Source organism: Pinus tabuliformis, chromosome 7, assembly GCF_031772625.1.
Source record: "Pinus tabuliformis cultivar Carrire ecotype Pingquan chromosome 7, CPIR1, whole genome shotgun sequence".
Taxonomy (NCBI): Eukaryota; Viridiplantae; Streptophyta; class Pinopsida; order Pinales; family Pinaceae; genus Pinus; species Pinus tabuliformis.
The window spans coordinates 883,789,623-883,803,652 of NC_142293.1; the positions used below are offsets into that span (position 1 = coordinate 883,789,623).

General features: G+C 34.8%; 1 protein-coding gene across 1 annotated transcript; it reads right to left on the minus strand.

Moving 5' to 3' along the window:
- Positions 1-945: 945 nt before the first annotated feature.
- Positions 946-1,296, minus strand: LOC149250436 (histone H3.2-like). The gene has a single exon (XM_089453650.1). It carries the CDS (start codon positions 1,294-1,296, stop codon positions 946-948), a length of 351 nt encoding a protein of 116 aa, XP_089309776.1.
- Between the last annotated feature and the right edge of the window lie 12,734 nt (positions 1,297-14,030).

Consider the following 14,030-nt stretch of genomic DNA (forward strand, 5'->3'; position numbering starts at 1 on the left):
TAAGAGTAATTAGGCTTATGAATAATTATAACTTAGCTTATTCCATAAAGTTATGATATAAGAGGATAATTTGTAACTTTCCCTATGTAGTTATGCAATTATGAGTATTCCAGGTTCACTACAACATACATGCAAAGAATATCAAAGTTCAAGTTTCCAAATCCTTGAGGTCATAACCTGCAAAAGACTTGATGAAATATAGAATTTGATGAAAATGCTTAAAAGTCCTCCAACATATCTTTCTTCAATAAAATTCTAATTTATTATTTTTTTAATGGTCAAAAGCCAATGATGTAAAAAACCAGAATCAAGAAAACCCTAAAAATTTATAAGGTAAAAAACAAGATCAAAATAGCTCTAATAAAAATATGAAAAAAAACTAGACCATAAATAAATTTAATGCCAAATATGGTAACTAACATGATTCATCAATTAAATCTCTCCAAAATACTTTGGATTATAACGTTTGCACGCTAAAGATAACTCCTAAAAACATATAGCACAATAACTCGTAACTCTAATAAAGTCTGTATTTCTTCCAACAAAGTACGTAACATTTGCCATTGATGCAGATCAATGTGACAAAAAAATAAATGAAACATTCTGAAAGGAAAAAACCAAAAGAAGTTTATGCATGTATAATTGTTTCATCGTGCTATTCACGGTCCACAAATCCAGATATAATGAAACACCTTACAAGTAGATCCACGGCACGGTCTCTTTTGATAAACCATCTGCATTGGAGTTTAAGTTTGAAAGATGAAAGACAAATGACCCTCTTAGCATGGATGGCGCACAGGTACAGGTTTGTGTAAGAGGCCAACAAGGTATCCCGCCGCCGCTTCTTGTAGAACCGCCAGTGCAGAGAGTCTTAGCATGGATGGCGTAAGAGACCAACAAGGTATCCCGCCGCCGCTTCTTGTAGAACCACCAGTGCAGAGAGTCTTAGCATGGATGGCGTAAGAGACCAGCAAGGTATGCCGCCGCCGCTTCTTGCAGAACCGCCAGTGCAGAGAATCGGAATCGAACGTCCCTGGGAGTGATTTCTCTCAGGAGTTTCGTGCCCTTCTGACGCTTTCGAATCTCTGGGATCTGACGCAGGGAAACAGTAGCCGCGTGAGGCTTCCCACCACTCAGCTTCTTCCTTCCCTTCCTCGCTGCCTTCTTCTTCCTTCCCTTCCTCCGTGCCTTCTTTACGCGCCTGCCGGTGGGTGGCCACGCAACCTTTGTTGCCGTCTCCCACCCGGGTCTCCTCCAACCAGTGGTTATCCGGGCAGTCTGCATCATGCGAGCCATCTTTTCTCTCTCTGCTTCCCTGCTCTAGAGTCTACACCACCTTCAATCAAAAAATACCCAATGCTGTTGCATCCCCGTTTTATATATAGGTTACTCTCAACATTTTCTTTTCTTCAAATTTGAATTTCGCACCTTATTCAACACATCGCAACCGTACGAATTCCTTTCTTGATCGACGCTGGCGCATCGTGACTTCCTCAAGTAATTGATTCCAAATTTCTACTCACATTGAAACAAATATCTAAATAAATAATTTTAAGATTTTGATTTCTAGGTTTTCATTATTCACTTTCTTTTTCTTTTTTAGTACTACAAAATAAATATAATACTATTATATTTACATTAAAATCTACAAGCATAAACACACCCAAATGAAAATATCACCATGCTGCATGGAAGATCAGGAAGGTAATTTTTTTCCTTATTAACGATAATTTTATTAGATTTCTTTTACACGATGAAAAAAAATTCAATGCAAAAACGCATCCAAACACGCTGAACTCAAAACTCAAAGGACCATGAAAGACTCTCTCCGGACATAATTTCCTTCAAAATTATGCAAGTCATAGGATATTGACTACATAGTAATGTTTGTACAAACTTAGCTAAGATACAAAATGGTTACAAGAAAAAGTTTTATAATTTCCACTACACCATAGAGGGGATGATTAGGAATCATGTACTCCTTTATTAGTGAGACTTAAGTAACTATCAACCAAAATAAGAAAGTCTTTTTAGTTTTTAATATTGGTTTCTAGAGGATTCAAATTTAGAAGATCTATATTTTGTGCCGAGAGTATTGGGATAGATCTCATGTAAACCTAAACGTAAACATTTAACATGTAATGGGGGTAGATCTAGAGCCCAACACAGAGTATTGGGGTACATGTAATGGGGGTAGATCTAGAGCCCAACACAGAGTATTGGGGTAGATTTCACGTAAACGTAAAGATAAACATTTAACATGTAATGGGGGTAAAGATAAACATTTAACATGTAATGGGGGTAGATCTCACGTGAAAGTAAACATAAAAATTTAACATGTAATGGGGGGTAGATCTCACGTAAACGTAAACATTTAATGATCTCACGTAAATATTTAACATGTAATGGGGGTAGATCTCACGTAAATGTAAACATTTAACATGTAATGGGGGTAGATCTCACGTGAATGTAAACATAAAAATTTAACATGTAATGGGGGTAGATTTCATGTAAATATTTAACATGTAATGGGGATAGATCTCACGTAAACATAAACATTTAACATGTAATGGGGCTAGATCTCACGTGAACGTAAACATAAACATTTAGCATGTAATGGGGGTATATCTCACATAAACATTTAACATGTAATGTTTAACATTTAACATTACCCTATTTAAAAATCAAAAAAATTATTATTATGTAAAAACACAATATAAATTTAAAATACAAAGAGTTTTATTAACACTTAAAATAGAGGTATGGTAAATAAATAAAAATATAAATAAACTCGATCATAAATAAATAAAACTCCTTTTTATACTTACTCCCGAGGTATGGTAAATAAATTAAAATATAAATAGGCTAGTGCTATGGTAAGCAAATAAAACCTCTTTTTATATAAATAAAACCTCTTTTTATATTTACTCCATAAACCTCTTTATATTTAAGAAAACTCAAGAAAGAGATTTTATTTAGGTGAAGCCTATAGGCCAAATACCATTTTAATACCATGGGCTAAATACCATATTTATAAAAGAGGTATGGTAAATAAATAAATATAAAAGAGGTATAAAGAGGTATAGTAAATAGATAAAAATATATCAAATAGGATTAGAAATCAACATCTAATTATATACCAAGTCTAAGGGCCAAATACCATGGTAAGAAAAAACACTATAAAAAGGAATTCAACCTCCTCCGCAAAGGCACCATTCAACCTCTCACAAGCAAGACAATTTATGGGAATCCAAGCAAAGGATTGCTTCTGGGAAGTTTTTTTGGGAAGCATATTCTAGGTAGTTCAAATTTCTGGATATATTGGGAGTTTGAATTTTGTGGTTTTCAAACAGTTTTTCGGAGGCCGAATTTGAGCATAGGGAAGATCGAGAGTTTGAATTTTGTGGTTTTCAAACAGTTTTTCGGAGGCCGAATTTGAGCATAGGGAAGATCAGATCAGGCTAAGTTGTAGATAATATTGGAGTCTTTAAGGTTGGAGACCATGTTTGACCATAAGAATTTTTGCTCTATTTTACTTCATATATGAATAGAAATAATAGATGTGTCTCTTTTTGAGCTAAAGAATTTCTCTAAGGGAAGGTGTTGCGCTTTTCCCCCAAGTGAATTGTCCTAGGGTAAATTTTATGTTCTCTTTGTGCTTTGTAATATCTATCGCCCTTATGATTTTATGGTTGAATTTTAAAGTGTAATTGCTTAACCAAAAACTAAAATTCTTAAAAGAAGATATATATCATTATAAGTAATTATAAATATTTCATAAATTTGTGCTTGTATATATTGCACATGAAAAATCAGCAAGGGATCAGAGCTTTGGTGATGGAAAGGACATTGAGATCACTCTTGAAGAATATTTGGTAAGAAATCACTCTTGTAAATGACATATATTTATAATCTACTTTCTTATATGTGATCATGGGGAGCTACAACTTTCAGATCTTGGAAGACAACAATTGATCTTCTCATTGTAAAACAAGGTCTCTTGGGTATTGTAAAAGGAAAGTCCATCAAACTAGAAAAAGATGAAGAGAAAGCAAAGTTTGAGAAGGATGATATCACAACTATGAGTGTCATTGTGGACTCTATCAAATATCACTTGATTCCTTATGTTTCAAGTCTTCAATTTTTAAAGTAGATGTATGACACCCTAACTGATTTATTGACTATCAATAAGATTGTTCAAACAATGAGTTTGAAAAATGAGCTTGAAAAATGAGCTTCATGATGTTAGGATAAAAATAAATGATACTATAGCCTCATATTTCATGAGGATTTATCAACTAAGATATCAAGTTCAAGAAATTGATGAAGTTATTTCTAAAAATCAATGGGTAACTGCAAAACTTAATGGTATACCATATTCATGTGACTCATTAGCAACAAGTATATGTGCTATAAAGGAAGTTCCAAAGTTTGAAGAACTATGGACTAATTGTACTCAATAAGAATCAAGGCTCATATCAAAAGAAAATATTTAAAGACCATAAGAAGGTGAATCTAAAGCGTATGCAACACATTTAAAGAAAGGTGGAGGAAGAAAGAAGTTTGGTTTCCAAAGAAGAAATGAAGGAAGAAGACCTAAAGGTATAATGCCTGCTCCTCAAGGGATGAGATACATATCAAAAGTTCGATGCTATGGTTGTCATATATTTGGTCATTATAGAAGTGATTTTCTTGAAATATCGAATGACAGAAAGAGAAAAGTAAAGCAACATGCTACCATGAAAATTATCGATGAACTTTGAAGGAAACATAAGAATGAAGATCTAGGTAATAACAAATTTTCTATTTCTCTTCTCCAACTGGTTTTGTTGCAGATAGTGAAGAATTGTGTCTAGTAGATAGTGGTGCCTCAAGGAACATGACAAGATATTGAGACAACTTTTGCAAATCTAGTGGAAATAAGATTATCACAAAAGGTGTAAATTAGAGAAAACAAAAGTTATGCAGTCAAAGGCATTGGGAATACATCCATTGAGCTAGAATTAGGTGATAGTGTTCATCTTAGAAACATATTGTATGTACTAGGTTTGAAGAGGAATTTTGTTTCTATTTCTTTCTTGGAATATAATGGAGATATAGTTGTGTTTGTTGATGGAAAAGTGCTTGTATGGCCTAAATAGGCTCTAGTATATATTCAGCATGAATCCTTGGAATTTGTGAAGGAAGGTTGTATAGACTTTTGAAACAACTTACTCAAGTTCTTGTACATAATGATATTAATCCATGTGAGCTTTGGCATAGAAGATTTTCTCACCTTCACTATAGATCTTTGCCAGCATTAAAACAAATGGTTGCAAGTGTTCCATATTTTTAAGTAGAGAATGAAGGAGTATGTAAAGGATGTATGCTTGGGAAGAGTGTTGATAGTGGGAAAATCCTAAACTTTACAGTTGTGGAAGCTAGAAGCCTCCTTCATGTTTCCATGGAAATAATTTGTAGATAATTCATACACATAATGTATGAAACTCTATTCCATTAATTTAAAATCTATACATACACAAATACTAAAAATATATATTCCTCTCTTTGCTTGATTCTACATTCATTTATCCATTTTTCATGCACCTAGGAATACAACTATAAATATCATTTGTTTTGGAACAAAGCAACTTTTTATGAATGCCTAAAATCACTCTACGTTTTTTTTCTTTTGAAATCTACCATAATTTATTCCCTAAATCTATCATTCCTCAAAAGGTAGATTCTCACGCTAAAATATTATTTATTCTATATTATGTCTATCCACATTTATTTTAGAAATAAAGAAACTAAAATTATTCACAATAAGGAAATCAAATTCATTTTCCATGTTGAAATCTAGTTTGGAGATTTGTCTCCAAAAAGCTTGATATATTGGAAGCTCTAATTCTCCTGCATCAAACTCCCAAGGTAGAAAAAATTCATAACCTCATGGTCATGATCCTTCAATGAACCAATCCTCCTCGAACCCAAAATTTATGTTGTTGTTAATCATCCATTTCATCATGTAACAACCCTAGTTAAAAATCCATGTAAATATAAAAATATAAGACCACAATCATGGGAACTGTATTCCAAGATTAATGGTGGGCAAAGCATCCTAGTGGATCTTCATTTGGTTTATTATGGCTAAGGAAATTGGAAAAAGAAAATGGCAAAGGATTTGGAAAGGCAAGAGGCATTTATTTGGAATTTTATTTATGAAAATAAAGGAAATTAGGAGAAAAGGAAGGTCAAAGGTAAAAGGTTGCATGTGAAGAGGAAATCGAAGGAAAATAATGGAAATTGAAGAAAATAAAGGCCTCGTTGATAAAAAGGCTTTTAAGGATCAATTGGCAAGATTTTTTTGACAGGTTTTGGGGAGCTCTCTTCTATTCTCTCTCTCTCTCTCATACTCTTTGACACTTAGATTTTTCTTGGAGCACTCTTGGAGGAGTGCATCATACTTAGAGTTTTGGAGCATGAAGGCAAAGGAAGAGAAAGAAAGCACAAGAGGACATCAGTATCAACAACTACAATGGGTTTTATTTGTAGGTACTGAGTTGCATGTATGCTTTCCTCACTAGTTTTGGCATGCATGGAATATGCATGTGGTTTATTGGGCATGATATGTCATTGGCATGGAGGATTTCTTGGACTGATAGTAGAATTTCCTAGCCTTGCTATTTTCTGGATAATTGTGGTGTTGTGGGTTTCTTTCCTTTTGTTTTCTGGTTGGTTCTCTCAAATCCTTGTAAAAACTTGGGTTAAGTTACTAGTCCTGGAAGCCTTGGTTAGACAAATTCTCTGGAAGCCCTGTAACAGCTTGGGTTGAGTTACTAGTCTTGGAAGCTTTGGTTGGACAAACGCTTTGGAAGCCCTTAGTGGGTTGAGTTACTAGTCCTAGAAGCCTTGGTAAGAGAAATGCTCTGGAAGCCTGGCGACAACTATGGGTTGAGTTACTAGTCCTGGAACCCTTGGTTTGACAAATGCTCTCGAAGCTTGACGACAACTGTGGGTTGAGTTACTAGTCCTAGAAGCTAGGTCAGAAAAAATGCTCTGGAGTGCTAGACAACTTGGATAGAGACCAATCTGGTGATGGTTAGTGATTTTCGATTATGAGGTGGAATCACTAATTGAGGGTTGAGTTGGTTTGGGCTCTGGAATCCCTGGATGGTTTCAATTGATGTTTTTTATGATATCCCATATTCATACTTGAAATATGGCACAAGGGTGATTGGCTAAAGAGATACTTGGCTTAGCCAATCTATGGTCATGAGGAATGTGTTAGTCCCATACTAGGTTGGCTTTTGCATCATTAATATGAGGTTATTTCTCCTTGTTAATTCATGAGTATTATACAGGTTTATATGTGGATTATATGGTTGTTTTTTCATTGGTATTTTTGTTTTCATTATGCTGGTTATGAACATGTATTATGACGATGGCTATGTATGGCTCTCATCATGATTTTACTTGTGAATTATTGAAAAATGTATCAATTGCCTAATGGATGAAACTGCAACTAATGTGTTGAGGCATTGATGCTTCTTTGCGATAATCATATGAGCACGAGACCCCTATGCTAAGATATGTTGTTTAAACCTGTAGATTACATATTTATGACATGTTTGATGAATTGCCTGTTATGGCTAGTAGGGGTCCATTCTAGTCCTTGTTCAAGTAATTTCATTTGCATCATTGTCATGTTGTTACATTTCAGTTTTGAAAGTGTCATTGAGTTCTAGGTAGTGACTTAGGCTCTCATCCTGAAAACATAGCTCAAATCTCAGAGACGCAGACATAACACTGGGTAGAAAAGTCCCCAGACGCATGCATACCCATGTTGTTTGAGCATCTGGAGCCTTCTGGATGCATTCTTTTCCATATCAAGGGAGTGTGTGAGGTTTAATGGTCTAAAAACTTAGTGGGACCCAGGGGATGGTTACTTGAGTGGTTGGGATGGCTCCTGGGAGTTCTGTTATTGATGTGGATGGTCTTTATGGTGTATTTCTATTGGTTCCACTTCCTTAACTGACACATAGGGAGTTGAATCATATCATAGTAACTTCTCGTCACATGTTTACCCCAGTTGTCTGATTACTTGGGTAGATGTGGGAGGAGGGTGTTACACATCATGATGTTGTTCTTCTGCATCTGCTTCTGTCATCCTCCTTTCTCCTGGTTTCTAGACCTTGTTTTGTAACCTTATATTTACTTTATTCATGCTCTCTTGTATGGTAAAATACCTATTGCTATGTATTTCCCTTCTTACCTTAGTGTACCTTTTTCTAGACACTCCTTTCATCAGTTTTCTCAATTTCTCAATCTCTGTGTCTACTTTATCTCTGCTATTATATATTGCTCCTTGTTTGTTGAAATGTGTTACTACTTCTATCATCGATTTTTGCCTCTCTTCTTCCTTTAATCCACCACTCATTAGATTTATAATTTTCTTCTTCAAATAGGTTGAATCTTATTCTTCACCTATATCATTTGCTAGCCACTTCTCTAAAAATTCCATTTCTTCATCAAAATATTTGAACACTAAATTTGAATGTTCAACTTGTGGTTTATTTTAAGAAATAATCCTATTTCATATCCATCACCATTTTTTATGCTTGCATCCTCAAAATTAAATTTACAATTTACCTCAACTTCCTTGGATGTTGTAACCACATTTTCACTATTAGGTCTACTTGAACATTACATTTTATCAATCAAATTCATTTACCAACAATGTTTCCAATAATTGTAACTAAAATTCACTTCTCATAAGAACTTCATATGAATGCTTCATCTGTTATTTCTTTTAGATGTCTGCATGAGCTAATTTCACTTTGTTTCCTACTAAAACATATTGCTACAAATTTCCTCAAAAAAAATATTTCTTCACTTGTGTAAGAATGTTCTTTTGTTGACTCTCAGTAGAACACACTGTCTCATTCTTGTTCTAACATAGTTCGGATTGTGTTCATTCTTCTCACTATTTTGGAAAATTTCAAAGGATCTCCATCATTTTCATGGCTTAAGCAACCTGCAAAAATACAAAAATCATAAGTTTCAAAATTGTAAGGCCTTGTGGCCTCATTTTATGCTTTAGGCATCATTTCTCCATGTTTATATTCATTCTCTAAACAATTTGTGACACTTTCAGTTAGTCTCTCATCAACATCATCATTACTCTCTCCAAGGATACATCCTTCCTCATGTTCACATATGTAACCCACTTCTTCATACTCAATCATCTTGAGTTCTTCCCTTAACTAAGAAATTTTCATTTGTCGTAGTCTTCATTGCAACAAATTACACTTAACTCTCCTCTGTAATGTTCATTTGTATCTATGGTATTCCTCATCTCTTTTTAGTAGTTATCTCATCATCTCTAGTTGTAATTTAATTTCAGCTACTTCCCTATCAAGTTTGTCCTGACTTGATCTACTATGGATTATCTCTAAACCTTTAATATGACCATCAATAGTCATAATATTTCTTCTTCTATGAGCTTCTCCTTTCTCATTGTGTGCTGCAAAAAAGGCACTACAATAAGATGAATTAATCAACCTGTCTATAAATATCACACTAATCTCTTCCATGCCTTGCCTTCCTCTGGAATTGTCACTTGAGCACTCTCTTCTCCTCTGTAATCTAGCTTCAACTTACTTACCATTTCCCTATGAGAACTTTGTTTGTCCTTCTTCTCTCCTACAAGGTTCTTTGCCCTCATCATCAAGAACTCTATATGTTCTTAACTACAATCATCAACTGTAAACATCCTCACCTATGATACTTGTAATCAATAAATTTCCTCACAAATTAGTCAAAAACATAAGACCACCTTACCTTCTTGTTCAACCTCATGTGAACATGCATAATGTTGCTGGTGCAATTCTCTTTCGGTTCTACATACGGTTGCAGTATTTTAATGTTCCTTCACTTAGAACATTCCTCCTCCATATTTTTCTTCAAGCAAAAGTCAATCAATTTGATTATGCTACAAGTTTTTCAATCTCTATCATTCTCTAATCTTCCCACCAAGATATTTTTAGCTCTTATACCACTTGATAGTAGGAAAATCGTAAATTTTGTAGATGTGGAAGTTATAGAAAGCCTCCTTCATGTTTCCATGAAAATCATGTCTGCAGATAATTCATACATAGAAAGTATGAAACTCTTTTCCATTAATTTAAAATCTATACATACCCAAATATTCAAAAACTCTCTTCCCCTCTTGGCCTAATTCTACATTCATTTAGCCTTTTTTCATGCACATAGGCTTACGATGAAAAATAACATTTGTTTTGGAACAAAGTAACTTGTTATGAAAGGCTAAAATCACGCCACAATTTTTTCTGTAATCTACCATAATTTATCCCCTAAATATATCATGCCTAAAAAGGCAAAGAAGTGATATTTAAAAAAGTATTAAACAAAAATATATTAAAAAGTATAAAAATATATTAATATCTATTTATATGAAATAATGCATTTTAATAATTTTATATACATGTGATATGATGATTCAAGTTTTGAAATAGTCTATGAAAGTAAAAATGAAATGCATTCTCTTAACCACTAGATCTATTCAAAATCCTTAAATGGAATTCCTGAAAATAAAGGATATAATGTACCACATTCTAGAAAGGTTCATTAGTGAGTGCATTGACTATAATAAACGAGAACACTTTAGAATGTGTGTGTAGTAAAAATAAAAAATAAAATAAAATCTAAAGGTTAAAATATTTCAATAGTGTGTTGCACAATATAATGGAGATGTGTAATTTCTTCCATGCTAAACATGTATTTTACACGTGCAACATGCACATACAAACATATATGAAGTCTTAAACTAAGGCAATCAAACTAAAATTAGAGATTTTATTCCAAATTTATACTCACTTTGAAACAAATATCTAAATAAACAATATTAGGATTTTGATTTCTCAGTTTTCATTATTCACTTTCTCTTTTTTAGGTCCTACAAAACAAATATGAAACCATTATCATTATTGTCATAACTATACTGACACTAAAATATACAAGCATAAACACACATAAATGAAAGTATCACCATGTCACATGGAAGATCAAGAAGGTACTTTTTTATTAATAAAGATAACTCATTGGATTTCTTTCACACAAGGAAAAATAATTCAATGCAAATAAGCATCCAAGCATGCTAAACTCAAAGGAACATGAAAGACTATCTCCTAAAATAATTTCCTTCAAAATTATGCAAGTCAGGATATTGACTACATAGCAATGTTTGGACAAACCTAGCTAAGATACAAAATGGTTAAAAGAAAAAAATTTATAATTTCCACTACACCATAGTGGGGAATGATCAGGAATTATTACTCCCTTATAAGTGAGACATTTTTTTATAAGTAACCTGTTATTGCTCAAACTAGAAGGGGGCCTAAAGGGGACAACTACTAGGCCAAGGGAAACAACAGAGACTTAGCCAACTGTCACCTCAACTAAGACTCCCTATTCTTCATGGACTTTCATCGATGGGTGGAGACTCGGTATATGGAAGTCACTTGCAAAGGATGAATCAACAAATGGATGTGAAGTGTCGTTAAAGACACTTTTCCTAGAAGGGGGTTAAAAACGGAGCTTGCTTGCTATTCAAGCAAGGTACAAAGATTTCTAAGAGAAGGAGGTGAGGATTTGAGGGTTAGGTTAGAGGAATATGCCTTGTAAAGGAGTTTCCCAATCCTAAAATCCTTCTTGAAATTGACTTCCCAAATGGTTCTTGGAGAATTGAATTTTCAAAGGTATGGGACCACACAAGACCAAGTGGACCTAGTCTAGGTTAAGGAGAGAGAATATATCAGCCAATGATGATCTTAACCCAAACAAGGAAAGGGAAAGAATCAAAGGAATAATTTCCACTTAAAGGTGTAAAATTGATCCTATGAGGTGCTAGCCTAAGGAATACCAGGGCAGATTTTGATCTCAGAGCTAGGGCTTGAGATATCTCACAACTCCATTTTAGGAATGGATTCACATTTGGAGGAGGCCTTGAGGACACACCAATGTAGTAGAGGCTAGGATATAAAACTTTTTATATGGCTATCTTGTCGGGAAAGTGATGCCCTAGGTTACCCAACTTGGCTAGACCTAGAAGAGAAACGGAAAGGTGGAGGAAAATGTTCTTTGAGTGATCACCTATTGGTATACCAGTGCATAATCCCTTGGGGAGAATGGTTTCTAGGATAATTATGAGAAAGCACTTCGCATTTCGATCAAGGAGGCTTAAGGACTACTTCGCTTGGCCTTTAAGGCAAGAAGAAGTGACCTCAAAGATATTATACTTTGCTTTGGAAAAAGAGATGGCTTATCAAGATAAATTCACTAATATAATTTCCCTAGGAGATTTCATTCACATACATGGCCCATACTTTTTGAGATGCTATATAGAAACAATAATTCCACAATTTCGCAATTGTGAAATGCAACAATTAGCCCTAGTATAGCGAAAATACCATTCAATGAATATGAAAAAAGTAAGATAAGAATAGCATTAAATGTGTGTACTTACATCTAATAGAACATATCCAACCATCAACAATGTGATAATAAAGAAGCTCCAAGATAAAATAATCCAATCAAAACATCAAATTCATCCACACTCCAATTCATCCTCCAAGAAAACGTGTGAAATTCGCAAGAGAGAAGAATGATCCAATCCAAAGTGGTGATACAAAATGAATTCATATCTCTCATATTTATACACTCATTAGGAGTTTGAATTACCTAATTTGAGTCTAAATTAGCTCATCAACAAAAATAATGTGCAAATAACTATATATTGGTGACAAGCCCACCAAACTAGCTCATAAACAAAATAATAAGCCTCCCAAGAGGTTGAATAATCAATAATGCATGTCATTGGGCTCTCCAAGAAGCCTGATGAAGTCCATAAGTGCCAAAATGATGAGTTGGACTTCTAAAAGTAATGGACAAGGGGTTGGCCCCTTGTTCTTGACATAATAAACATGTGGTGCTTCTAATGGTTGTGAGGGCACACAAGTGACCTCATGGGTCTCCACGTAAGTCAAAGATGCTTGTAGATATTTGTAAGGGATTAGATGATGGCTTATGTGATTCTAAATCATCCTACAAGTCCTGGGTCATATCCCAAGTGCATGGTACATCTATGGGGCTGGTTGGGCAAAGGTGAACCAGGTGCATCTTCCTCGTCCAATAACTGAATCTTAAGCAATCTTTGAACATCTCTAGGGATCCATTGAGTGTTTTCTACTATTGTGGAGGCCCATGGCTCTCAACAAACCCCCTACATGTTCCAATGTAGCCTTCTGGAGGGTTAGGACCCCATATAGGGAGACCAAACACAAGATGGGAACCACCCGCAATCCTGCATAAGATCAAATGCGTCCCCTAGCCTTCCAGTACAACAAGTCATCAAGGAAATCGAGTAAAAGAGATTACAAACCATGGACCATAGGTGGGGACTTCATAATGGTCTTCCCTTCCATAATGGGCTTTGGCATGTGCTAATGTCTCCAAAATCCAAATGGTTTAACCAAGTATCCCATTAGGTGGTTTCTACTTTTAAAGGGGCTAATATGTCCAAGGTACATCCTTTAAAAGGTGGTGGAATGTGATAACGAGGTGGATGGACTAGGGAATGAGAAGGGGCATCCCTGGGCCACATACTAGGGTAAAATGGCAACTAGTAGAAGGGAAGCCCACACTTGGTTTATAATGTAAAGGAGGGAGAAATCATGGTACATGAGGTGCCCCGACCTTGATTTTTCCATCCTTCTTTATATTCATTTTTGCTTTTTATGATTTTTATTCAATTAACTGCTCAGAACCCAATGGGTAAGAGCATGATGTGTGAGATATAGCAGTGGATGCCCGCTTTTAAGGTAGGGTGGTTGATTTCCCATTAGGGGTTAGGACAATCATGGGTTCCTATATGATGAAGGAGGCTCATAGAGCATGTAGGAACTAGGGTGATGACCATGATTGGTCAGGTGCTCAAAAGTCAAATTTGTCGAATTGGTGTGGAACCTAGA

What these genes read in the sequence shown, in the direction of transcription:
- LOC149250436 (XM_089453650.1), bottom strand. Translation starts at nt 1,296, where the DNA reads ATGGCTCGCATGATGCAGACTGCCCGGATAACCACTGGTTGGAGGAGA.